Here is a 26,186-nt window from a genome sequence, read left to right on the forward strand (position 1 = left end):
TGACAAAGTGCAGCCATCCTGTGGATTATGTGACAAAGCAGGTGTGGCCTGTGTATACACAGACAGAACAAAAGAGCCAATCCGACGAGATGTGATCGAAAGGCTTGAACGACGACTACGTCAGACTGAAGCAACAAATCGGGCATTGACGGCGAGATTGGCTGCTTTCAATTCTTCCTCCAACAATGAGATCACTCCTTCTACAACGAAGAGCCCTCAAGCGGAAGAAAGCAGACACGAGGTCTCCGATGAAGTTTCATTTTTGTCTCTCAATGCAGGGGGCGAGCGGCGGTTTCTTGGGTCCACGAGCGGTGTTCCTTTCGCGGATTTAATTATATCTGCCATAAAAGCCGATGCATCCTCCCATACACAGCTGCATGTGCAGGGATCAGGCCCCACGTCGGCATCTGGGCTATCCACTAGGGCTGCCCAAGTGTCCCCAGCAGTCAGAGAAGGACCACCACCTTTGCCGGAGAGTGCAGCACGTGACCTCCACCGCGCATACTTCGAACATGATCACCTGTGCTTTCCAATTCTCTGCCAGCAATCAGCAATCGACAATTTAAGCAAATTCTATGCGGAAGCGTCTACATGTGAAAAGAAACCGTACGAGGCATTCTGCTTCTACATGGTATTGGCTATCTCCGCATCAAATGTTCAAAAGCTTCATTGGCAATCACTGCCCGAAGCGGAAACATACCACGCAGAAGCTATGTCCAGATTGAATGCTATACTAGGTTCGGGGGGCATCGAAGCGCTCCAGGCAATTCTACTCCTCTGTCAATATCAATTGACAAACTCCACACAAGGAACATCTGCAAGTCTATGGCACATGGTTGGGATGGCGGCACGAATGTGTTTTGAAATGGGCCTCCACCGGGAAGAAGCTTACGATCATCGAGGAAACCCCATCACACCAGCCTCCACTTTCACGATTCATCGGCGGTGGCTTTGGTGTGTATTAGCAATGGACCGGTGAGTTTGTTGTGGTTATTCGACAAAGATGTGAATCTAACTTGTCTTCTGTGATCAGTGTAGTCAGTATTACGCTAGGTCGACCATTCGCAATACATCTAGAAGATGTGGACCTTGCGCTTCCCACTTACGAAATCACACAAACTACCAACACACCAGAAGGACATGAGATACGTCCAACTAACGAGCAGTACCGGCAAGCGGCCTTTGCTCACATCATTCGCTACCGTATACTTTGTGGTAGGATCATGTCATCTCTGCACCGAGGCCGATACACTAACAATGAACGTTCCGCCTTGGCTGCACAATCCCAGCTTTCAAATGACCTGGAAGAGTGGCACGCCAAGACAAGTACGTTAAACCTCGAAAGTGGTGCGTCAGACGGGGCCAAAGTCTCCAGCTTTCTGACAGTCGAGTGGTACGAGATGATATATCACAATGCTATGCTCATGTTGTACCGGCCCTCTCCTGCGCTACCATTGAACTCATCCAGAGCAACTGTGGCAGTGCCAATCATCTATGATTCTGCAAAACGGGCGATTGGCTTCTACGCACAGCTTCATGAATTGCAGCGTATCAATTATACTTGGATTACATTGCATAGCGTCTTCATGGCTGGTCTTTCCTTTGTCTATGCTGCTGGGCAGCATTTTCGTACCAAGAAAAACCAGCGTCGTGGACAGGGATCACCGGTGCTCAGCTCTGATCCGTCAATTCTGGAAATAGTCAACATCTGCCGCTCTTGCTCTAGTGTTTTGGTGGCAGTGTCAGAGCGTGGGAACATCGCTCGTCATTGCCACCGTGTTTTCGATCGTCTGAGTGACGCTGTATTATCGGACGCGGTCGAATATCATACATCACCTCGGGTTGCTGGCTTGCCGCAGCCGGCTCCTCCTCTCCCTCCTGCCTTGTGCAATAGTGTCGCTCCAAATGTCGCCGCCTCAAATTACACAATGGATACGTTGCCATCCGGGGGATGGTCTTTCCAGGATCCAATGCTATCGTCTCTGCTTGCCGTCGATGACGTTTTTCGGGATTGTTTTGACGATCTACAACATTTTCATGAGTCTGCATTCGGTGAAGACCCCATTGGTCAACTATCACAGGATTGGCTTGGCCAGATCGGCGGGGTGTAGCTATCCGAGACCGTGTATGAGGCGATAGAGAACATAACAAAACACACCATATCATATTCCAGTCTTAGGACGCTCTAAATACACCCTCTTTCTAAAAACTGTACTGGGATAGGAACGACCTTACTTCTTAAGTATTCCCCAATCCCCTTGCCCAAGCCGTCGATCCTGCTGGAGCTCGCAATCCCTCCATCCAAGAAGTCCAGTACCCGGAAATGGACGGCCAAAACCTTGGGAAACTCACACCTTTCCACCCTTCTTTCGGCGTGGTTCTCACCCTTTGTCCAGTCGTCCCCAAAGAGGCTCTTTATCTGATGTACTGTCAGGAATGACTGTAGCCAGGGATATTCGTCGTGATTTCTGACGAAGAAGCCAATATTCGAGTTGTCTGCCTTGTCTCCAGACCGCGCGTGGACAATGTGGCCTAAGGGAGCTAGTTGGGCAGGTCCGAAGCTCGCCAGATCGACTGGACTTGCAGTCTCGTAGGACCTTCGGGGATCGGGATATTTGGAGGTTATCTGAGGGGGATCAATCAAAATCGAGGTTGAAATGGTGCTTCCTAAAACATGAGTTTGGTGGTCGAGGGAGGCCATTGCGATCACGACTGGGAATATTTCCATGAAGGGCTTTGGGTCCATTGTCCGGAAGTCGAGATTCATGTGGTATCCGGGATAACTTTGCATTCTTAAAGCATAGATTGGAATTTTGAACTTGTCGGCAGAGATATCTTCCTTCTTTTTAGCCTGCGCGAATACGCGCAGGAAGACTGTACCGGCTTGCTGGCTCGTAGGATTCGATGCAGCGGATCCATACAACTCGATTGAAAATTTGCTGAAGTTGTGGTCGCGGAAGATGTGCAAGAGCTGGTTGCGCATCATCTCGACTTTCTCTGACACGTCGAGCCCGTTGATGTAGAATGTAGCCTCGGCCTGGTATCCGCCCTTGGCTGCAATCATTGCCTTGGTCGTTGCCGGTGGAGGAGATCCGGTGATGCCATGTACGTGTACTCTATTCGGAGCGACCTGTTCAATGCACACATTATGGAGGTTGGCAACAACGTCCGGGTTCAGATATTGTTCTCCCTGAAGTTCGTACAGGAATTGAGAGATTGTGTTGTGTTTTGTCACGGCTCCGGCATGGGCTTCAGGCTTTGTGATGGTGCAGGTTCCTTCTTTGCTGATCTCTGCAATAGGGAATGCCAGATCCACCAACTGAGGGAGAATCGATTTAAATCCGGAGAAGTTGGCTCCTGTCACATAGGGCCCGCACTCGATCAAATCTACACACAGGTCAGTCAATTCAATCACTCTCCTGTCATCGTCAAGGAATACTTACGACCTGCAACTAAGCCACCTGCAAGTCGATCCCAATCATCTCGGGCCCAATCATGCCACCATGCGGCAGCTCCGATTACTGGAGATGCATCCGTGACTCGTCCACAAATAATGATATCCGCTCCTGCTTTCATTCCTTCGACGATCCCCCAAGCTCCAATATACGCCACCCCGCAATACGGCTCCAACAGCCAGTCCCTGAGTGCCCACTCTGGATGGTCGAGATGCAGGAGATTCTCACATTTGGCGGGATCGGTTACGGCTTGAGAGATATCGTCTCCCAGCACCATGGCAATCACCAAGTCCTTGTGGCCCCGCGCACGACACATCTCCTGTACCTGAGCAGCTAGTGCTTGTGTATTTAAAGCACCCGCATTGGTGATGACCTTGATACCTTTCTTCGCGATCGTGTCGATGGACTCAGTTAATTGCGTCAAAAAGCCCGGTTCGTAGCCCAACGATGGATCTTGGTCTTTGGTAATGGCATTCCATGCAATGTTCATTTCTGAAAGCCAATCGCCAACGATTACATCGACGTTGCCATCTTGTGCCATCCGCAGCATGGCGTGCGGACTGTCACCCGTTGCACCTGAAACATTTCCGATGCGGATATCGCGTTTGGAAAGCATCATGTCCCTGATTGACTTTGTGGAAGGTGAAGACAGGAAAAAATCCAAACAAGCTAAAGACCTCAAGGCATTTCCCTTTCTTTAAACATCATTGAACATGATCGGACTTTGTCGGCTCAAGCGACAGGGTACAAGCTCCTCGGGTTGGCGCTGACTGCTCTTCGGGGCCCCAGTCCGATGTGTCGGATGTCTTGGCCCGACACGGAGATGAGACCCATAACGTACGACTTCGTCCGAATCCACCCAGTAACCGTGCCAAGCGCTTAATATACACAGCGGTGTGTGTCTTGGGCGCTTGGCATGGTCAGTGGTGAAAGGAGAATTTTACAATGGCTACGATTATTGAGAATCACTGGTTGCGCCTAGAAACGCCAACTTGTACGTTCAAAAGCCATTTTCACCTATGTTTTATCTACAATGCGGACACAAGGAGAACGATTTATGAAAGACATGGAAAATGTGTTGAATACGACTACCAGAAAAGACCTTGCCAGGGCACTTCAGCGGCCGACTATCCTTGTTCCAGGTTATTAAACAATTTTTTTTTAGAAAAAAAAAAGGCTGTGCAGCTAGACGCAAATGTAAGACGTCCAATCATCGATGTCACCCTGCGTGTATCGCGCATTTTCCGGCCATGGGCAAAGTTTGCGGGTAGTATTGGTTCCGTCAGGGGGAGTTGTGCTCAACATCTCAGTCGGACGGATGCCTTGCTCTACCCACGGCACCAGGACATCCAGAACCTGGTATTTCCCTGGCACGTGGGAATATGCAGGGTTCGCCCCGCAATGTCCACCTCCGGGGACCATGAAAACCTCCATGAAATCGGCAACATTAGCCCTACCCATAGCGGCTTCAATCTGATGAAGGTGTTGGATGGGCCAAAGACCTGCGTTGTACTGATCTGCCCAGCCCTGCGTGGTAATCAACTTGCCTCCTCGGTTCCGGAAGTTGGAAAGGTCTGGGGAGGTTGCAGTGATCACAGGTGATGCGGTCTGGTCGACTCTGGAAACATCAGAGCCCCAGTTGAAGTTGGAGATGTTATAGGTCAGATCCCCAAAGACGAGCTCCTTCAGGATGAGCTCGGAATAGCTCTTATACAAAGTCGTCTCCAGACTCAGCCAACCGTTTTCTGAGCCCAAGTCCATTCCCGGGTAGACCTCTTCACCAGTGACAGTGTTCTTAGGTCCGGCGTACATCGCTTGGGCTGCTGCAACTTGGTCCGAAGTGAGACACACCACTTCCCCGCTGGCAGTTGTTGGACTACGATCGGAAGGACATTCAAGTTGAGTGATCTTGAAATCACAGACCAGTGGATTCTCAATCAGTCCGTCGACGACCCCATCGAGAGAATCGCATGCAGAAAGAACGCGATCGGTGACAAAGTTCAAGACGTCCTGATTCATGAATCCGCTTCCTTGTGTTTTCTGTCCGGCCCAAAGGAAACTGAGAATTAGATGGCTGTACCAATTTCCCGGGCTTCCGGCGTAGATCCCATCAAACAGTTCTGGGTGAAACTGGGCGAGTGAATACCCCTGTGCACCCCCGGTTGAACATCCGTGGTAGTAGCTGAATTCAGGGCACTTGGTGTAGTATTCAGTGGCCAAGGCTCGAGTGACCTTGGTAACCATTGCAATGGAGTTGTGGATCCAGGCGTTCACTTCTCCCTTGTTGGCTAAGAACGAGGCGTATGTACCGTTTCCGCTGGCAGCGAGGGAATGACCACTGTCACCCGCGGCAACTGCGTATCCATGATTGAGTTGGGTCATCATCGACGCCTCATCGATGTTACCGGCATATCCACCGTTTCCTGTCAGTCCATGATATTAGTCTAGCAATCTTTGCTTCGGGTGTCAGGAAATTCTTACCGACGACGATAAATCGGTGATTATAGTCAGAGGCTACTGGCAGATATAACTCCCAGGTGAGAGTGTTCGGGCCGTTGAGGATGGGTGTATCGTCTGTATCATAACTGACGGTTCCTCGAACTCGGCAGAGGGTGAATGCGTTGATGATACCCGAAGAGTTCAAGCTGCCAGATGGAAAGACTGCTGCATCAGACACGGTATGACCCGGGCTAAGATCCGTGCCGAGGAGACCATTACAGGCAGATGATTGTTGCGGAACATGTCTCGCATGTACAGCGGATACTGCTGTCACGACAGCAAGGCAAATGCCAGCGAAACCCATGTTGCAGTATAGGCCACGTTTTTTTTTAAAATTCAAATCTTGGATTTGCAACGGACTTGCCTAATCATGTAGGGTTGTGACCAGGGAATCGAATATTTATATTCACTCCCCTACTCCACTGCTCTCCCACATCAGCTCATAGCATAACGTCACCGCCATTGAGGGTTTCGGGGAGAGTTCGACGGGGCGTGAACACTATCCCAAATGGGGGATCTTCGGGATGTATCTGACGAAATGTCGTGTGCTTTCTTCGCGGTGAAGAATGCGGGTATCGGCTCCGACGGCCGACCAGGCCAAACATGAACTTTTCTTAGGGCATGCACAGGAAGAAAGAGTTTCATTACTCGCGAAGAGTAAGGAGACTTCAATCTTGGCAGTTCCAAGGTTCCCAACCTTGGGCAAAGCATTCTAATTTCCGCTCTCCCGCTGTCTGAGAGACTTCCGCCTTCCGGGAATTCTATACGGAGGAGATAGGCAATCAGCTAACAGTATAGGAGTTGTCCTGCCGAGGAATTCTTTTCACACACCGAGAACGATCATAGCTCGAGCACCTACCCAGCATCACGATGGCCAAAGCATGCTTGGCAATTTAGTTTTGTGGACCAGGTTGCAACTTTTCGAAATTTAGGCACACAGCCCGATTTAGGAAATAAAATCCATTTAGGATTCAATCTCAGTTGTTCTTTCTGTGAATGTGACAGTAAACCGAGAGGCCAATGGACCAAGGTAGACCTCTGAACTAGCGTACACCTTGTTCACCTTCCCCGCGAGTGCCTCTGCAAAGACTTCTCGACCGGAAGTAGGTGTCTACTCTGGATAGAGGCTTCTGGCATTGAGATAACTCAAATCGGTTAGCATAAGCTGGCTCGGACATCCGCGTGTACATATTTACCATGCTAAGATTAGGCGTAATAAAGGGAAATACGCTTCACTGGATCCTAAGGATCCTGAGAGAAGGCAGCTTTAGCTTGTGCAACGCCATCTTCGATCTGTTCGGTTGACATCTGAGCGTCCAGTTTACAAAACTTCCTTAGCCAAGAATTACATGTTTAGAGGGAGTCAGCATACCGGAGTCGCTTCGGGTTTCTCTCCAGAGAGTTCTTCGGCATTTTGATAAATTTCGCTCTCGTTCAAAACATCCCCAAATGTGTAGACATAGATGTTCAGAGTTCGACCTTCGCATATTATATGCGCGACAAATCGGCCGATATCACCTAGGTCGGTTAGAAGATTGGGGGCTATGCCATCACCATGGATAGGATCGTTTAGGAACACCGATGTATAATCCACTCTGCCGGATGGGACGACAGGAACGGAAATTCGAGACCAATCACCGACGTTTGTAATAGTATAAGGAACACCAAGGAATCTGATATCGCTGTAAAGTTCTTTTTTCTGTTTGCTTGATCAGTTGAACTCATGTCGCACTCATAAGTTTCCACTGTGCCTACCTCGTCACGAAGCAACATAGCGCCGTGTGGGGGTGCGACCGGAATGAAAGCGCATGGAACTATTCGCTTGATACCGGCCAACTTTGGAGCTTGAAGTAGCTTATTTTGCTAAATTACGTCCTGGGGGCCAGTGGCGTTGATAAGAACATCAATACTAGAGAACGCAAATATGAGATCGCTCGATTCGTTGAGATCTATGCACCAGATCTTGATGTCTTGCTCTTGAATCTTTTGGACCGATGGTTTATTCACAGACGCTGGCCGCACTAGGATTTCAATATCCTATGAAAGGAAAAGAAAGACCATCAGTCGTAGGAACTTGTAGAAGGTTATTGTAACTCACAAAGGTGCCAGACTCCCAAAGACCGATCTATTATGGAAGCGCCCATCTCGCCAGTAACTCCAAGGAGCAGGACTTCTGTTTGACAGCGATTTCACAGTTTCACGGACTCTAAGAATTGGGTGAAAGGAAAGCTCACTAAAAAGATGATCTGTTTAAATATGCACGCACACAGTGAGACCATTTGTCATCTGGGCCGAACTACTATACAAACACAACCCCACCCTACGAAGCAACCTCAGTGATGTATATGTAAAACTTCTTAAACTCGTGTACTGAGTGCCATTTAATTAACATAAACGCTATCATAGTTGGTTGAGTTGTGTCGAACAGCGCCTCTTAGGACTTAGTCTTAGGATCTTTGAAGCGGCCACTTTGTAGACAGCCTTGTGCTACGGGCGTGGGAAAAAAATTAGCCATTTTTCCACTAGGCCACATCCAAAACCATGGTCTCTGAATTATAGCCTAAGGGGACTGTTTCTTAGGTCGACAATAGGTCTCTACATAGGTATCTGGGTTGATGGTACGGGGGGGGGGGGGGAGGAAGTAACTCCTACCCTATCAAGTATGCGACCTAGTTAGTTGGTTAGTTATAGGTTGTCTTCTTAGGTAATTTCTCTAGAGAAGTAGTCGTAGATTCCTTCAACTTTATAGCCTGTCTTTGCTCTCTATTTCCTGTATCCATCACGAATCTTCAGCATTCCCTTGTTTCTTGTACCTATCTTTCACCACATCGTGTGACTGTCAAGTGGGGGTGAATGCATAGCAACACTTGCAAGATTGAAAAGCCTGTGATGGTTTCTCACGTCGTGTAGAGCTAGACTAGCTGGTAAGCAGAGCTCATATCTTCTAGACTGCCTTGGCCTCATTCTGTTCTATCGCTTCCGCTTGCTTCTCGTTTCTGTCTTCGAAAGGAGTGGCCTTGTCATTGGCAACAAGCTCAGATTTTCATGCCTGACAACCCAGGCAGCCTGTTGATGTAACGTAACTAACTATCGTTTGCTTCATTTTGCGACTAAATCAGAGAATCAAATCAACCAAGCAGACATGATTGATTCCCCTCTGCCCGATCCCAAAAAATATCCCCCCAACAGAAATTCGTAACTGCATGTTGGTTCAAACCGGGCCTCGTGAGGGATACATCCCCATCATCTTGTCGTCCTCCAAGATGGGATCAGTATTGCTCAATTTGATCCCACTCAACTTTGCGACCGCAGGAAATGTGAAAACGGGTTCAAAAAGTCCGCTCCAAGTTTTAAATTATGCATTCGGTGGCCATTGATAGGAGTGTTTTTCACACGGGGGGGGGGGGTTCCTTTCGACGTCTCTTTTTGCTTGGGCCATGACTTGGGTTGTGTAAATCTTGGATTGGAAGACAATTGCACGTCTTATCTGGTTGATGTCGTTTTAATTTCAGCTAGTCTGTGCTTAGATGTGCTTTAACCTGAAAAAGGTGGAATTTAGCAAAGGCGGGGGAGGACAAATGAGAGTCGAGTCGATTCCAATCGGCAAATTCACATGTTGGGACTCAACGGAGTTTTCAACCAGGTCCCCTCTCCGAAGAAGCCAATTATCAATTGAACTTCCCCTGCAACCTCCTACTCCAATAAGCTGACTGCATTTCTTCTCCACACGATTGTCCCGGTGAATCACGGGGGACCTCTACCCCTCTCTCGAGTCATCCTGCTATACCCTCTCCTCTACCTTCTCTCCTCACCCCATCATCATGTCGCTCCCCGTTCGCTCCTTGTCTCGAACGTTAGTACGGTGCTACGGCACTGTCCAGGGCTCACCCAGTACTGCTTCATTGTCCAGCATCCCCCTCACCCTAACCGATGCCACGGGCGCTACCGCTCCCCGGACCAACTGGACCCGAGATGAGGTCAAGCAGATCTACGAAACGCCATTGAGCCAACTCACATATGCGGCAGTGAGTGAAACTAAGCAAAAAGGCCCAATGTCGACCTTCGGCTAAATTGACCCTCTAGGCCTCTGTCCACCGTCGCTTTCATGACCCCGCAGCTATCCAGATGTGCACCCTCATGAATATCAAGACCGGCGGATGCAGCGAAGATTGCTCGTACTGCGCCCAATCATCTAAACACGATACAGGTCTGAAGGCCACTAAAATGAGCCCCGTCGACGAGGTCCTCGCCAAGGCTCGCAATGCCAAGGCCAATGGCAGCACTCGGTTCTGCATGGGCGCCGCTTGGCGCGACATGCGGGGCCGCAAGACCAGTCTCAAGAACGTAAAGCAGATGATCACCGGAATCCGCGAGATGAATATGGAGGTCTGTGTGACCCTAGGCATGATCGACGAACAACAGGCCAAGGAGCTGAAGGAGGCCGGCCTGACCGCATACAACCACAACCTTGATACCTCGCGTGAATTCTACCCCACCATCATCACCACTCGCTCCTACGATGAGCGCCTCAAGACGCTCTCGCACGTGCGCGATGCCGGCATCAACGTCTGCTCTGGCGGCATCCTCGGGCTGGGTGAGACTGACGCCGACCGCATTGGTCTCCTGCACACCGTTTCCAGCCTGCCCGCCCACCCCGAGTCCTTCCCCGTCAATGCTCTCGTTCCCATCCCCGGAACTCCGCTGGGCGACCGCAAGATGATCCCCTTCGACCGCCTGCTGCGCACCGTCGCCACTGCCCGTATTGTCATGCCCAGTACCATCGTCCGCTTGGCTGCCGGTCGTATCGCGCTCTCGGAAGAGCAGCAGATTGCCTGTTTCCAAGCCGGCGCCAACGCTGTCTTCACTGGTGAGAAGATGCTCACTACCGACTGCAATGGCTGGGATGAGGACCGGGTCATGTTCGAACGCTGGGGATACTACCCCATGAAGAGTTTTGAGAAGCCTGCGCTCCAGGTTGATGCCACGGCTACTCCACCTCCTGTGAACGCCGAGGTTACTTCTACGCCGGTCGCAGCGAGCGCTTAGACTTGTAGTTATGTTTGCCTCCACAAAATTGCGTCAACAGTTGGGATCGAAATGATCCTGCAAAACACCATTTTCAATGATACAGCTTAATGAGAGTTCCATGAGTTCCACACTTACTCCTAGTCATAGAGGTGTCCATCGAGCCAGGGCGATGTAATAATGTATCTGGTCAATCGCCCCCTTCCACTGATAAGGTGAACCCCCATCGGCACCCAGATAGGAGAATCCAGCTTTCACAGATTATCGAGGCCACCAACTTCAGGGAAGGTGGACTCAATGCCAAATATCCACAAGGTTCGTACCATATCTGCGAATCCATGTTGGACAATCAACACGTTCCCCGGGATTTGCCCCGCGTCCCATTGTCTCGGACCTTGATGACTTCAGTGAAGACAGAGCCAATCGAAATCGATTGGTACTCCACTCTTCACAGTGAAACGCTCAAATCACGAAGCTCATGCCGAGCGCACGGGGTCGACCCCAACATCTTAACCTACATCCTGTTCGCTGATTCGACCGAGATAATCTTGACATCGGATCCCCATGGTTTCCCTCATCGTTTCCATGATGATCCCCATTAACTCTCTTTAATTCCCGAATTCGAGGTTTGCCCACCCTCCCCAACGCCACCTTTTTTGGAGAGTCTACATGGGTGTTGACGACGACCAATGCCCTCCTGTGAATGCCATAAAAACATTGATCATCGCCATAATGGATGGCCCCAACATCAAAAGCCAAGAATCTATCATGGATTCTAACTCACGGTCTAAGGATTCGATGCACGTGCCATACATTCCCAGTGGTATCTCCACCGCTGGGTACTCTTCTACCCTGTCCTCCCTCTTCCCTGGCAGATGTGCTGAACCTGGCTTCCGGTCGAAATCGGTCGATACGGCCTCTTCTTCGCGTTCTGATTCTACTGATTCTAACTGGCCGGTGCATGACATGGGCCATTTAATGGATATTGCCGTCGAGCACGCCATCTGACCAAACACCCGAACCCGCTGCTCGCCGCATACGCGGACCACAAGTAGGAATTCTTCGATGTATTTATTCAGCGTGCCAGGGATGACATACTTAGTGTGAAACTGGTTGGATTGCCGAGGGGGAGGGGGTTCTTCGAGTGGTGAATTTGTCCTGAACCGGTTGCGCTTGCGGAGGTCTTTGGCCCAAGTGAACTATGGATGCACTTGGGGGCACCGTCGACGCTAATCTGGCCGCTACAGATTTTTCTAGTGCAGATACGATCTTCGAGGACGATGATTTGTATCATTGGACGTGTTGGTGGAAGAGTTGTAACCATGGTAGGCAGACCAACCTGTGGGGTCTGGGTTAAAAAAAACAACTCTTTTTGCCCAGATTCAATTTTTGTTCTATCTCGCCAACCAAGGGCCTACAGGCTCTCAAAATTAGTTCAAATTCTTTCTAACTTCCGGCTCTATCTTTTGATCCTATTTTATAGGAATTGAAGGATGGCTGTCGCCGGTGGTGGAAGAAAACCAAATTCGCCCCCTGAAACAGAGTTTTCAAAGGCACCCCCCAAGAAACCACGGAACCACTTTAGTACCATGGAGGAGCTCGCTCAGAGTGCTAGAGAGGTGCTGAACACAATGGAAAATGACGGAAGAGGTGAGATATATATTATCAACTTTGTGAAATCCGTCGAGCAATACGCACTGAACTCCCTGAAGGGGGACAAACCGCAGGTTCAGGTCATGGAAAAGGTGCAACAGGCACTCAACCGACTCGACCAGCGTATGGATAGCATCGAAAAAGCTACGACGGCGATCAAAGCAACAGCAACGACACCGTCCACACAAACAAGCAATTCGAACGACTCGGCAGCCTTCTGGGCACGGCTCCAGAAATGGGGACAAGGGACCGGCTCCGGCCCCCCCCCATCTCTCCCGACAAGCAATGGATCATCCTCGATCGGAGTTTCGCCAGCTGAGCTCCGCGAAGATCGAGAGATTATCGTCAAGATTCGTGACAGCGACACCCGCGAAACCCTCCGCCGGCGGACACCAAGGGAGATCGTCGAGCAGGCTGAGAGGACACGGGAGCAAGCCGCCCGGAGGAAAGCCAGTGCCCCCCTTGGTGGTGGCTGCCACTTCTTAGCGGCGAAGGTTCTCCCCTCTGGGGATGTGAAGATGACGGCGAATAGCGCTTCCGGTGCGGAGTTGCTACGAAAGCATGCTGACGGCTGGTTGAAATCATTCGGCCCAGCAGCACATGTTAGGAAGCCGACATGGGGGGTAGTAGCGCGCGGTATCGATACGAAGACGATGCTGTTGACACAGGAGTCGATGGCGGGGATGGCGAAGGAGCTGGTACGCCAAAACAGCCACTCATGGGGTGATACCCAGGTTGAAATCCTCCACCTTGGCTGGCTAGTAAAACCTGGCAAGCGTCGTGAAGGCTCTATCATCATTGAATTCACCGACCCGGTGGTTGCAAACCAGGCGATCACGCAGGGTACGCTCTGGCAGCACCAAGTGCACCAGACTACCCGCTTCTGCCGAGAAGGCCGTTCGAAATTATGCCTGAAATGTCAGAAACCAGGACATGTACACTCACAGTGTCTAAACGAATACCAGTGCGGCCACTGTGCGAAGCAACACCCGACCTGGGAGTGTGCTAAGCAAGGGGACGTCGAAGTGAAATGCGCCAATTGTGGCGGAGGCCATAGGCCAACGAGCGACGCATGCGAAGTAAGAACAGCAGCGAAAGAAGGGGCAAGACTAGCACTGGCTAACAGCCCTCTATTCCATCGTGTGCCACTCCACTTCCGGCAAAGGGAGACTACGAAGGGTAGTACCACTACCTCCCAGTCCCAACAGGGACTCGATACCCCAATCCACGCGCCGCAGCAAACTGCACAGCGCACGACGATATATCGGGCAGCACCTACATCGAATCGGACGGTGATCGCATCGCATCCGACAGAGAACGCACCTCATCCGACAGAGAACGCATCGCATCCGACAAAAGAAATTCGGAGGATGTATACAAAGGTTGGGGTGGAGAAGCCCCAACGAAGAAAGGAGCCCAGCCATGTGATGCGAACTAGATCGAGAACGTCGGAGGATGACGATCTACCTATCATACCAGAGGAGCTCGCTGAAACTGCCTCAGCAGTAAGCCAGTCGGCTCGCTCTTTGAGGTCACAGAACCAAGAGACTATGCAGTTCATGACAGATCCGGAGAAACAGCTCCAGACGTCATATAAGAAGAGGAGGATGACAGCACCAGCTGATGATATGGCGGAGGACTACGTTATGGATGAACAACCCCGAACGACTCGGCGATACCAACTGGTACGACACAAAGTTGCTGAAATCGACGAAGATGCGGAAGAGGAGTTCCATGATGCGTCGGAGCACAGTGATGATCCAGGAACAGACACCAACAACACCACCACATCTCAATGAATTACTTCCAAATAATTCAATACAATGCACACAACGCCCATCCAGTCATGGCCTCATTTCTGTCAGACAAAGCAGTCCAGAAAGCGGATGTGATTGCGGTTCAGGAACCCTGGATCAACTCTCAATCAACAACAACCCACTACCCAAACAAGGCCACCCACCAACTAGTCTTCCCGAAGGAGTTGGAAGGTGAACGAGCCAGGGTCTGTCTGTTCGTGTCGAAACGGATCGATCCAGGTTCCTGGTCATGCAAGACGGTGTCGAAAGGATACCAGCTGCTGAAACTGCGGAGGAACCATCTAGATGGGTGGACAGACCTCTTTATGCATAACATATATAACAACGACGATGGTGAAACGGTGGAAAAGCTCAATAGAGAGCTTGCCCAGAGACCATACGCAGAACATATCCTGATCGGGGACATGAACCTACACCACCCAACGTGGAGTGGAATAGGTTCCAAAGCGAAAGCGACCGCAGCAGCAGAGAGACTTTTAGATATCGCGGGGATTCATAATCTGTCACTGACGACAGAGACTGGATCACCGACATGGCGAAGAAACGAGCAGGCATCGGTCCTAGATCTCACCTTTGTCAGTAACACACTAGCAGAGAGGGTGGTTGAATGCCAGGTCGGTACCGATCATGGGTCGGATCACTACCCAGTAGTGACAACAATCGACATCGGTACCCCGCCATACGAACCACCAAAGAGGAGAAACTGGAAGGCCACAGACGACAAGAAGCTGATAGAATTCATCGAGCGACAACTCACCAACACCACCACCAACACGAATAATACCACCACCACCAATACCACCACCAACCCCCAAAACCTCACAACAGCCGACGATGTGGAGGCTGAGTGCCAAGCATTCATCCAAATCATCAACGACGCAGTCGATATCTCTACACCATGGGCGATCCCTTCGCAGTGGGCAAATCCCAGCTTCACACCAGAGTGTCAGGAAGCAGTCAAAGAAGTTCGACAGCTCCGCCGTCGACACGAACGGACAGGGGACCCTTACGACAAAGAGCTATACAAAGCAGCACGAAACCGGAAGACCCGGCTGATCAAGATCGCGCTCCGTCGATACCACCGCCGTAAGGTACAGGAGGTTATCGAGGGTCCTGGCGGTATGTGGAGGATGAGCAAATGGGCAAGAAATCGGCAGGGGGCATATGACCAGGGGGTCACGCCGTCAATCAAGATACCAGGGGGACTAGCCGAGACAGTCGAAGAGAAAGCAGCTGCTTTCCAGCAAGCTTTCTTCCCAGTACCGCCACCGGCAGATCTCTCTGACATCGATTCGAAGGTGATCAACCATGATCCGACGGAGATCAATCGAGGGCCAATCCGCTTCCCAGAGATCACACACCAAGAGATCAAACAGGCAGTCAAAGCATCGCCACCAGACAAAGCGCCAGGAGAGGACGGCCTTCCGAACTCCCTATGGCATAAGCTTATTGAGATACCGACAGTACTCGACACCATCTCTCGAATTTACAACGCGTGCATACGGCTTGGTACCAACCCAACACACTTCCAGAAATCGATTACAGTGGTACTACGTAAGGCTGGTAAGCGTGACTACCAGCTTGCGAAGTCATACCGGCCAGTTGCGCTTCTTAATACACTCGGCAAGTTCCTCGAGGCAGTGGTTGCCCGACGAATTAGCTACGCAGTGGAAACATACAAATTGCTTCCGGATACCCATTTCGGCGGGAGGAAGGGAATCTCAGTCGACCATGCTATCCAGTCGATCATCGGCCGGATACGAAGAGCTTGGGGGAAAGGCAAGATAGCAAGCATGCTACTACTTGATGTATCCGGAGCGTACGATAACGTTTCTCACGAAAGGTTACTCTACAACCTCCGCAAAAGGGGACTCGGTCAGCTCGCACCTTGGGTGAAAGCATTCCTTACATCCCGAAGTACTAGAATCCGTATACCAGAAGGGGTGTCAGAGAGTATCCCAACACCAACTGGTATCCCACAGGGGTCACCTCTCTCTCCAATCCTTTACCTAATCTACAATGCAGATCTGGTAGAGGGCTGTGAGGGTGTGAAGACAAGTGGATGGGTAGACGACGTTGCCTTCATTGTCATCGGGAAGGATGAGCATGAAACCATCTCAAAGCTGCAAAAGGCATGCCAATATGCCGACGCCTGGGCAGCTAGGCATGCCTCGGTGTTCGATCCTAAGAAGTATGCCCTTATCCACTTCGTTAACCCGGAATCTGGGGGGGAAGAGCACACACCACTAGTACTGCAGGGCACCACAGTACAGGCCACCACAACAGCGGAGCGGTACCTCGGGGTCTGGCTAGACCCAGGGTTAACTTTCCAGCACCACCGGCAGCAAATGCTTGCTAAGGCCGGCGTCAGTTTACAAGCACTAAGAGGACTGACTGGCTCCACATGGGGAGCATCTCTCTCCGCTATGCGTGCTATCTACCAAGCAGTGATGATCCCACAGATGCTCTTCGGAGCAGCTGCCTGGCACTCACCGCTGACCAGCACACTAAGAGAACGAAGCTACGTGAAACAATTTGCAAACATCCAGTCAAGGGCAGCCTGTTTAATGAGCGGTGCCTTCAAAACAACTGCTAGGGAGGCACTGGATATTGAACTGCATTTGCTACCTATGCAGCAGCAGCTTGACCGGCTAGTCCAGTTGGCTGCTATTCGTATACGTACAGGCCCGGCATACGCAGTGCCGAAAACAATGCTAGTGGAGAGAGGACACATGCAAAAGCAAAGGGGGGGGTATACACCGATGGAGGCCCAAACCTGGAAGAAGGGTGGCTGCCTCACTACACCCTTGGGGCCATTGGCGAGTACTTGGGAGAGCAGGAAGGCATACATCCAGGCACCATGGACCAAGCCACCAAGGGTATACATTGAGGAGAGAGAGCGAGCAATAAACACACACAAGCGAACCACCGAACAACTCTATGCACCAGCAAGGCTCTATACCGATGGGAGCGGGTATCAAGGCGGCATTGGGGCCGCAGTGTACCCGGCATACCCATACAGGCGGAATGAAGCCAGGCTGTGTAATATGGGGACCGACGACGACGCCACTGTGTACGCTGCCGAGCTACGTGCTATCGAGATGGCATTGGAAGTCATCAAAGAAAGGTTCAATGATGACAACGAATGGCGGGACTGTCTGGCTAAGAGTGGAGTGGTCATCTTTACAGATAACCAGGCGACGCTCAGAGCCATCCAAAACCCACGAATGCCATCTGGCCAGGTATATCTTGAAGGATGTCTCCGGCTGTTGGAATGGTGCAATGATAAAATCCAGGTGGAACTACGCTGGGTCCCCGCACATGAAGGCATTCCGGGGAATGAGGCTGCAGACATGTATGCAAAAGAAGCAGCTACCACCACCGAGACCAACATTCATGATACCAATGCCAATGCCAACACCAATGCCAACACCAATGACAACACCAATGTCAACACCAATGTCAACCACAACCGATCTATCCGGCTTGCCGCCGCAGCGAGCAAGAGTGTGAAGCGAGAATCGACGATCGCGTGGGAGAAGGCATGGACAAAGGGAGGATCAAAGAGGACAGCGAGGAGGACGAGGAGGATGATCGAGGTGCCAAGCAAGTCAAATTTGACTTATTGGAAGGGCCTGCGGAAAGCGACAACATCAGTTTTGATCCAACTCCGCACAGGTATCATCGGACTTGCTGAATATCTGTCCAAAATCAAGCGAAGCGACTCACCGCGCTGTCAATGTGACCTGGGAAACCAGAGTGTGAAGCATGTCTTGCTGGAGTGCCCGCTTCTGAAGGAACTGCGGTCGGAGATGGTGGAGGAATTGTTTATGGAGGGGGTGTCGACAACGCTTGGAGAACAAGCAATGTTGACAGAAGTGAAGGCAGCGCCGATCGTGGCGAAGTTCATGATCGCATCGGGACTCTTGGGACAGTTTCAGTCAGTGGACTCGGTCGCCATGGGTAAGGAGCAGGGGGAGGAGGATTCAAAACCGAAACCAACCCAAGACACTGCGAATGTTGGAGAAACAGGGAACACATCACAGTGGCCGGGCGCCAGGTCCGCCGAGGTCACCTCACACCAACGCACATGGAGAACAACGCACGCTGCCGATGAAGACGAAGAAGCATGGCGCCATGACCCGAACCTATTCGTGTTCGACCTGCCGGAGTGATGCAGCAAGTAGACCTGGCAGTCCTGGGGATACAGGGACTCGGTGACTCGGGGAGCTGGATGAAGAAGTGGAGGTAGAGAAGTGAAGAAGTGGAAGGTGCATTGCAGAGAAAGAAGGGGACACTCTGCGCCCGCGGGGACTACGGGAAACCATCTACACCGGGCAGATGGATTGACTTTCTTTACATTTCTTTTGTCTTGTTTGCATTACGCCGGCCGGTTTGTGGCCTTACTTTTCAGGTGGCAGGACCTCGAGAAATCGAGTCCTGCTCACAGGGTGGATCTGCATACTGGGAATGCACCACCATTTATCGTCGGGAGCGGGCTCTGGGACGCAACCCCCGCATAGCAGCATGTATGTAAAGCGAGCTAAATCGGGTCAATGAATTCATCATCATCATCATCATCATCATCATCTGGGTTTGGGGGACTTTGCATGGAGCGCATGGAGTCTAGAGAGAGAAATTTGGATGAGAAGAACACGGCGAGCATGCCTTCACTTTTAGGGGTGAGGTGGTTGTTTGTCGTGTGAATGATGGCAAACTGGAATGGCAAACTGGAATGGTAGGATACTCACATTGTTTATTTGTCTTGTGTATATCTCGCTCTTTAATGCATTATAGCAAGGATTTGAACCCCAAGTTCAGGGTACACTGGAAGTAATCTGAGAGGCCATTAAACCCATCGATCCTGTGTTCTGTCTGCTTTCTCTTCCGTTCTCTTCGTCCTACCCTTCCACTCCCACTACCAAACCATCCTCTCTAAGCCTGTCTTCATGGGGGCTCTCTCTTCATCTTCTTCAATTCCACCTTCATCGTCTTGGCTCCAACTGGCCATTTGTGTCCGCGTGGAACATTCTACAGCCCACTGACGTTTTTGACTCTGTGGCCCCGGCGGCGTTTTTCAAGTTTTGGATTTTTGTTTTTTTTTCTCAGAGAGCGAGACTATCACGATGTGACGACCATAGGAAAATGGCTCTCGATACTACCACTCGCCAGTAGGGATTTGTCCGAGGAAAGAAATTCAATCTACGGAGTAGGTGGCTGACCAAGCATTCCGAGTCAGAATTTGGATCCAATGACAGAAGTCAAATGGAGCGAGATGGGCCACTGTTTGTACGGAGTACGCGCGACCATGTTGGGCAAGAAAAACCGAAAGTCTGCTTCGGGTCTACGGAGTATGGCATATCCGTCGAGTGGACGTATTTCCCTTTTAGGTCGAGAGCATGGTTTAGTGTGGGGCCAGTTTTACCTACAAGTAGGCTTAGCAAACTCTCCAAGTGCCAAGGGTTCGATTAAAACGTTCTCTTCCTTTTTTTTTTTTTTTTTTGGGTTTTACATCGTTGTGACCACGTGGTGATCAAATTAAAGGGTTGGTTCTAGAACAACCTAAAGATAAATTAACCCCCTAATGACAGATCCCTCACATGCTCTTTCGCAGGCTTCCGAGTATCTGAAATCACCGAAATGTCCACCTGCTTTGTGATCCCGGGAGTCGAGAAAGTAGGAGAATCTGGTGGCCCGCCTATCGAGGTGCTAGTATGCACACTCTGGTTATGATCCAGAATGCGATCGACGCTATTATTCTCGACATCCGACTTGAACCTGCGCATGCGGCGTGAGTGGTTCGTTTCATTGGGGACACCACCCGATTTGCGCCCAAAGGGCATGCTGAGTTCATAGGAATGGGAGTATTTGCCGCTGGAGATCTTCCGCACGGAGGAGATGATCAAGGGGCGGATGCAGGGGATTGAGGAGGTGATGATGATAATGATGTTTTCGATGTATCCCCAGCGGATCAGTTCGATACCGCCGCCGGCTCCGGTATTCGTGATGCTGGGGACGGACTCTAGTTTGGTTGTTTTGATGATGGATGCGATCATTGCACTGTAGCACTGGATTTTAGCGTATGTTAGGGCTATCCATTTTGAAGTGGAGGGACTCACACGATACCCAAGCTCAGCAGGCTGATCAAACCAATCTTGATGCTGACTTTCAAGTTCAAGTTCCAGAATACCACGGTGGGGAAGACGGCCAAAAACAGATCGGTGGCCGAGTTGAAGGTATTGGAGTAGTAGGCGAATTTTATCACCGCTTGCGAATCACCGCAGGTCGTCGTAATGGCGACTTCGGGATTCCATAAAGCGGCCGCGTTGCGACAGATGCTAAGTGGCAGCACGGCCGACACAACATTCCCCGAGAATTGAATCGCCAAAACAGCCCACAGCGCGGCCTGGTAGTACTTGTTGGTTCCGAGGAGGGGCAGGATGTAGAGAATAAATGCGGACCGGGCGATGGTGGTGCTGATGGTGACGATTGGCACTTGGATTGCAGTGATCTTCAAGACCTTTTGCTTGTCATTTGATGCTATGTCATCGAGATCCTTGCCGAACCCGTGTTTCACCGACAGGGTCAACAACGTTGTTGAGACGATTGCCAGAATCTAGCACCCGTTGAAGTCAGTCAAGGCGATCCATTAACTCGTCAGGGGGATCTACCTCAGCGAAAATCATCAGGCCATCATCGATACGAACTCGATTGATCTTGACTTTACCGAAAACGCGCAACACGACGATCACCGCGGCAATGACAACCGCGGCCCAAACCCCCTTCTCTAGGGCCGGGCCAAGATTCGGTTCTGACATGATTGAGATCCAAACAGGTCTACCTTGATCTACCTTGATAGCATTGTCAGTCCGGCGGTCCCTCCTATGTATGTAAATGCGCAGTCGGAAAAGTCACCGAGTATAAATAAGTCCGGAAGAAGAAAGAGTTTGCCAAACCCACGGGTGGCCTCGGGCATCAACCCCGGACAACCTTCATTTCTGGAACCTTGGTGAATTGGATTCATCGCGGGTGCTGCCTATGTCGTGCTCTGCCCCGAAAGTCTAACCCTCGACGATGATCAATGGTTTTAGCCATAGATTGGTCAATGCAGTTGGATGGAGCAAACTTACCTCCGTTCTCCATCCGTTTTGATTCCAACGATCATTTCTACTTTGCAACTCAAGCACCTTCCAAGGTTTCGTGGTGAAAATGGTTCTGTCCCAAGTCACCGGGGGGGGGGAATATCCTACCCCCTTGGTTGGTCGAGACTATGGAGCTGTTCGTGTCCTGTCTCCTCCGTCCTATCAAAAAACACAATACACTTGAATCTGGTCCCGAGCAATGGTTTCCTATGGCCCCTGATCCCTGAACACGTTTGGATGCCAGTTCCAAGCCACCAAAGCATCCAACATTAAAAGGCGTGTTGCTGATGTATATGGATGTAAGCACTTGAAGTGGAATACGGTTTGCGGGGCGTAGTGGCGCTGAACCTAACCCGCCGATTGGATGAATTTCATTCAGGTTACACTGGGGAAATTGGATCTCTCGGCTTTTCTCAGCTGGTCCGGGGGCTTCCGCCGCGAGCCGAGATAAGATTGAGATGGAACATTGTGAGATGCCTGGAACAATCACAATCACAGGGCAAGTGAAGCTCTGAGTGTAGATCACATCTGCAGTCGATCGCGCGCGGCTGACTAGTCAGGTACCTGCCTTCGACCATTCCTCAATCCAGGCATCACGACGGAGGACTCCGTATAACGTTGGTGGGAATGGAGTAGGGAACGTCTCGGCTCCACCACGGTAAAAAACGTTATTCACAATGAATCGAACTAGACGGACTAGGGAACATCTCCGAAGTTGGGGATCCATGTGCTCTCGAGAAAGGTGAAATCGATGTAAATAAAGGACAGGGATCGGCACCTGCGCCTCCATTCTTCGACAACCTTATCCCATCCAGATCCTCCACCATGAAGTGGACATTGGCTTCCCTCGTGACTCTTGCTGCGCCGGCCCTTGCATTGGACTGTCACTGTTTGCCCAGTGATAGCTGTTGGCCTGCGCCGTCGGTTTGGGCCTCCCTGAACGGCACAGTTGGTGGTCGTCTTGTTGCGACCATACCAATTGGGAGCCCCTGTCATGAACCCAACTACGATGCTGTCGCCTGCGCGGTGCTCAAGAAGAGCTGGACCACCCCCGAGCCCCAGTAAGTGGTACTTGGGTTGCAAATGACCTAATCGACATCGCTAATCGCCCGCCAGTTTGGACTCCTCTTCGTCGGTCATGCAGACGTACTTTGCCAACCAAACTTGTGACCCATTTACCGCCAAGTCCCAGCCATGCCGCCTCGGTAATTACGTGAACTACGCCGTGAATGTCTCTTCCAGCGATCAGGTTATTGCGGCGGTGAACTTTGCCCGTGAGCACAATATCCGCTTCGTTATCCGGAATACCGGCCATGAGTCAGTCGCCGCAACAGTCTTTCTACAGATCAAAGCTAATCTGTCATAGTTATCTCGGCCGTTCAACCGGTGCTGGTGCCCTCTCCGTGTGGACTCACCACTTGAGTGATATCGAGTACACGGACTGGTCTGGCCCGACCTACCAGGGTCCTGCATTCAAGATCGGTGCCGGGGTGGTTGGTTACCAGATCCTCGAGGCCGCATCTGCCAAGGGCCTCGTCGTTGTCACGGGGGAGTGCCCTACGGTCGGTCTCGCAGGTGGGTACACCCAAGGCGGCGGCCACTCCGCTCTCAGCACCAACTTCGGTCTTGGGGCCGATAACACCTTGGAGTTCGAGGTTGTTACCGCTGCTGGAAATTTGGTCACAGCCTCGCGCTCCGAGAATGCCGATCTCTTCTGGGCACTGAGCGGTGGTGGTGCCGGCAACTACGGTGTTGTGATGTCAGTGGTGGTCCAGGCACACAAAGACGCGCCCATTGCCGGTGCTTCTCTAGAGTTCACTGCGGCCAACATCACCACCGATACCTTCTACGAGGCCGTTTCGAAGTTCCACTCGCTTTTGCCCGCCATGGTCGACCGGGGTGTCACTGTCATCTACCAGATGACCTCGAGCATCTTCCTCATCAACCCCATCACAGCCTACAATCAGACCGCTGATGATGTTCAAGCGATCCTCGCACCCTTCACCTCGGAACTTACCAAACTTCACATTCAGTACCAAGCTAGCTTCAGCCAGCACGCCACGTACTATGATCACTACAACAAGTACATGGGCCCTCTTCCCTGGGGCAACCTCGCCGTGAGCTCCTACCAGTACGGCGGTCGTCTGATCCCCCGCCAGATCCTGGAGCAGAACCCCAGCGGCATGGCTTCGGCATTGCGCAACCTCACTCAGGCGGGTGTAGTCGCTGTTGGAGTCGGAATGAACGTCTCAGCCCCGGGCAATGTCTCGAACGCTGTATTCCCAGCCCTGCGCAACGCAGCAGTGACGATGCAAATCGGCACCCCCTGGAATGAGACTGCACCTTGGTCCAAGATGCTTGCGGAGCAACACAAGATGACGACCGAATACGTGCCTCAGCTCGAAGCTGTCACGCCCGACAGCGGTTGTTACCAGAATGAAGCTGATTTCCGCCAGCCGAACTGGAAGCAGACCTTCTTCGGAAGCAACTATCCCCGTCTGCTCGCTGTCAAGCGCAAGTGGGATCCATCCTCGCTTTTCTATGCCCTCAAGGCTGTTGGCAGTGATGTCTGGTCTGTGTCTGAGTCGGGGCGGATGTGTCGCGCTTAAGCTTGCTCGAGCTTAAGGCTGGAGTAGATTAAATTTCACGTCGTGATGTAAGATAACGATACACCATTCCTGGCTTAGTTTTTTTAATGATGTATATATTATCTAATTTGATTAGATCATGAGCATGCGTTGACGGAAAACGGCTTTTCTCAGTGCTATCTGTCAATCCGAACGAAGGGTTCTGAGTTCAACGCCCAGTTTAAGATGGCTGACTTCAATAGATGGAGACGGTCCATCCGGAACGAGCACCCAGAACTTACCGAATTTGGTACCAGCTTGTAATATCAATGATTCAAATTGCGTTGTCGCCCAAGTTGAGAAGACCTGTTACTGGACAAGAGACACTAGTCTCGAGGTGGCGAGGCTTTGCCTGATCAAGTATATCCACTCACGGCGGTCACCCCCGATGACCAATTTCTCATAACGCGGAGTGTGTATCATAAAGATCTCCTTTGAGCCGTTGGTGGTTGGGGCGGGGGTCCATATGGAGTGGTGATGGAGCTTGTTGTGAAGAAACAACCCGTTCCACAAAATGTTGTGAAAGGGAGCCTTTCCTTCTAAGTAGCTGGCAAGTATCACACAAGTGAGAGCGCCTCTCGGAATGCCTTGTCAGAGCTTGTTTCTCTCCTTCCTGATCTGATGGATGATTGGTCGGCAATGTTATTGCGTATGCCCACATAACCACATTTGGTCCTTGGCTGCAGAAAGGCACCTGGCGTCGCAGCAGTGATCGGACTAGTTGGTTTCACTACCAAAAATGAGCACATGGACACCACTGTCAACATGCTAGCAATACAGGTCAAAGACATTGTTCCAATGATTTCTTTCTCCGGTTGATCTGCCCTGGAACTTAGAAATAAGATACCAGCTGGTGGCCGTCTGAGAGAGGCCGCCTCTCATCATTCCGAGATTACAACACTGGCTTTTAGCTAACTGACAGGCTTAAAGCGGTCGAGTCGGGTGTTGTCATCCCTGTCCTTTATTTTGCTCTTTATCCGGCTTGCTTTGGCCTTGAGGAATCAAGGTATTCAAAGTACGGTAGCACTTCTCGTTCTCGGCTTCAATAGATCGAACATGTGCACGTACACCCTATCGTCCCTCACTATCTCACTTGTCCTAGACTTGCAGGGGCTTATTGGAGAGATCCCAATGCTGGTCTGTATAGATGTCACCATACCTGATACAAATCAATCAAAAAAGATTGGTTTGAGCATCCACACATAAATCCTCGATCATGAGTTGCTGGCGGGCCTTGGGGAACCCCTCTGGGCACCGAAAAAGCTATCTAGTGAGGTCTATATGACTGCCAAACTACCAGCGTATCCAATAAGTCTTTGGCCCTTACCTTCTCTATGCTCTAAGTGCTCGGACCCTCAATCCCACTAGGAACGAACGATCTAAGTTCAAGTGTGATGTCTTTTAATGTACCCTTTTTAGCCGTCCGGCTCTGCTAATTTAATAGCGACACTTACCAGGATGTATAAAACATCACAATTTTAAAGACCATTGATTCCATAGCCTCTTCAACGTCGATCTAATTCATTGATCACCGTGGGTAAATTCTCCGCAATATGCCTGGCAACATTTGCTGTAACGGGTAGCCTTTGGTTCGGTTATGATTCTGGTATTTTTGCACCAACTCACTACGCATGAGTCAATTATAGGACTGCTGGTATAAGTGTTACGACCGAGGTGATCGCCTCGCCCAACTTTTCAAACATCTTCAATGCGACCAAGGCATCTACTGGTCTCGGCGCTATTAGCAATACATTCTAGGAGAGGGTTTGTCTCCTACCACGGCATTTGCGTAGAAGAAATTTCGATTAATTTAGGACCTGTTCGAATTTTCGAAGGAAGGTGGGAGGATGGACGGAGTCAATGAATAGTTCGGTCGACAGAAACAGACAACTTATACTTGAGATGTCCTATTCAACCCGGGCATTGGGAAGCTCCCAGGGGAATCATCCGAGCACTTTCTGGTTGGTC

The 26,186-nt window shown here is 50.9% G+C and overlaps 11 protein-coding genes across 11 annotated transcripts; 6 read left to right on the top strand and 5 right to left on the bottom strand.

Moving 5' to 3' along the window:
• Positions 1-967: 967 nt before the first annotated feature.
• Pdw03_0178 (Zn(2)-C6 fungal-type DNA-binding domain) lies at positions 968-2,111 on the top strand (the record flags this gene model as incomplete). The annotated part of the gene is made up of 2 exons (XM_014681894.2): positions 968-975; positions 1,034-2,111. 2 exons carry the CDS (start codon positions 968-970, stop codon positions 2,109-2,111), a joined length of 1,086 nt encoding a protein of 361 aa, XP_014537380.2.
• Positions 2,112-2,185: 74 nt separating this feature from the next.
• Positions 2,186-4,071, bottom strand: Pdw03_0179 (DUF1446-domain-containing protein; the record flags this gene model as incomplete). Its single annotated transcript, XM_014681895.2, has 2 exons — positions 2,186-3,387; positions 3,444-4,071. The coding sequence occupies 2 exons, from the start codon at positions 4,069-4,071 to the stop codon at positions 2,186-2,188; spliced, it is 1,830 nt and encodes a 609-aa protein (XP_014537381.2).
• Positions 4,072-4,640: 569 nt separating this feature from the next.
• On the bottom strand, positions 4,641-6,258 carry Pdw03_0180 (Tannase/feruloyl esterase; the record flags this gene model as incomplete). The annotated part of the gene is made up of 2 exons (XM_014681896.1): positions 4,641-5,878; positions 5,937-6,258. The coding sequence occupies 2 exons, from the start codon at positions 6,256-6,258 to the stop codon at positions 4,641-4,643; spliced, it is 1,560 nt and encodes a 519-aa protein (XP_014537382.1).
• Positions 6,259-7,196: 938 nt separating this feature from the next.
• Pdw03_0181 (Glutathione S-transferase, C-terminal) lies at positions 7,197-7,727 on the bottom strand (the record flags this gene model as incomplete). Its single annotated transcript, XM_066099528.1, has 3 exons — positions 7,197-7,262; positions 7,327-7,653; positions 7,710-7,727. 3 exons carry the CDS (start codon positions 7,725-7,727, stop codon positions 7,197-7,199), a joined length of 411 nt encoding a protein of 136 aa, XP_065957255.1.
• Positions 7,728-7,817: 90 nt separating this feature from the next.
• Positions 7,818-8,358, bottom strand: Pdw03_0182 (Glutathione S-transferase, N-terminal; the record flags this gene model as incomplete). The annotated part of the gene is made up of 3 exons (XM_066099529.1): positions 7,818-7,991; positions 8,053-8,079; positions 8,326-8,358. The coding sequence occupies 3 exons, from the start codon at positions 8,356-8,358 to the stop codon at positions 7,818-7,820; spliced, it is 234 nt and encodes a 77-aa protein (XP_065957256.1).
• Positions 8,359-9,775: 1,417 nt separating this feature from the next.
• Pdw03_0183 (Biotin synthase) lies at positions 9,776-11,000 on the top strand (the record flags this gene model as incomplete). The annotated part of the gene is made up of 2 exons (XM_014681897.1): positions 9,776-9,979; positions 10,038-11,000. The coding sequence occupies 2 exons, from the start codon at positions 9,776-9,778 to the stop codon at positions 10,998-11,000; spliced, it is 1,167 nt and encodes a 388-aa protein (XP_014537383.1).
• Positions 11,001-11,711: 711 nt separating this feature from the next.
• Pdw03_0184 (uncharacterized protein) lies at positions 11,712-11,987 on the top strand (the record flags this gene model as incomplete). Its single annotated transcript, XM_066099530.1, has 1 exon — positions 11,712-11,987. One exon carries the CDS (start codon positions 11,712-11,714, stop codon positions 11,985-11,987), a length of 276 nt encoding a protein of 91 aa, XP_065957257.1.
• Positions 11,988-12,617: 630 nt separating this feature from the next.
• On the top strand, positions 12,618-14,431 carry Pdw03_0185 (Reverse transcriptase, putative; the record flags this gene model as incomplete). The annotated part of the gene is made up of 2 exons (XM_066099531.1): positions 12,618-12,629; positions 12,692-14,431. The coding sequence occupies 2 exons, from the start codon at positions 12,618-12,620 to the stop codon at positions 14,429-14,431; spliced, it is 1,752 nt and encodes a 583-aa protein (XP_065957258.1).
• A 2,366-nt stretch (positions 14,432-16,797) lies between these two features.
• Positions 16,798-18,624, top strand: Pdw03_0186 (Reverse transcriptase, putative; the record flags this gene model as incomplete). Its single annotated transcript, XM_066099532.1, has 1 exon — positions 16,798-18,624. The coding sequence occupies one exon, from the start codon at positions 16,798-16,800 to the stop codon at positions 18,622-18,624; it is 1,827 nt and encodes a 608-aa protein (XP_065957259.1).
• Positions 18,625-20,022: 1,398 nt separating this feature from the next.
• Positions 20,023-21,267, bottom strand: Pdw03_0187 (alpha-galactosidase; the record flags this gene model as incomplete). The annotated part of the gene is made up of 3 exons (XM_014681899.1): positions 20,023-20,509; positions 20,569-21,065; positions 21,121-21,267. The coding sequence occupies 3 exons, from the start codon at positions 21,265-21,267 to the stop codon at positions 20,023-20,025; spliced, it is 1,131 nt and encodes a 376-aa protein (XP_014537385.1).
• Positions 21,268-22,416: 1,149 nt separating this feature from the next.
• Pdw03_0188 (Isoamyl alcohol oxidase, putative) lies at positions 22,417-24,200 on the top strand (the record flags this gene model as incomplete). Its single annotated transcript, XM_014681900.1, has 3 exons — positions 22,417-22,652; positions 22,708-22,908; positions 22,958-24,200. The coding sequence occupies 3 exons, from the start codon at positions 22,417-22,419 to the stop codon at positions 24,198-24,200; spliced, it is 1,680 nt and encodes a 559-aa protein (XP_014537386.1).
• Between the last annotated feature and the right edge of the window lie 1,986 nt (positions 24,201-26,186).

This window comes from Penicillium digitatum, chromosome 4, assembly GCF_016767815.1.
Source record: "Penicillium digitatum chromosome 4, complete sequence".
Taxonomy (NCBI): domain Eukaryota; kingdom Fungi; phylum Ascomycota; class Eurotiomycetes; order Eurotiales; family Aspergillaceae; genus Penicillium; species Penicillium digitatum.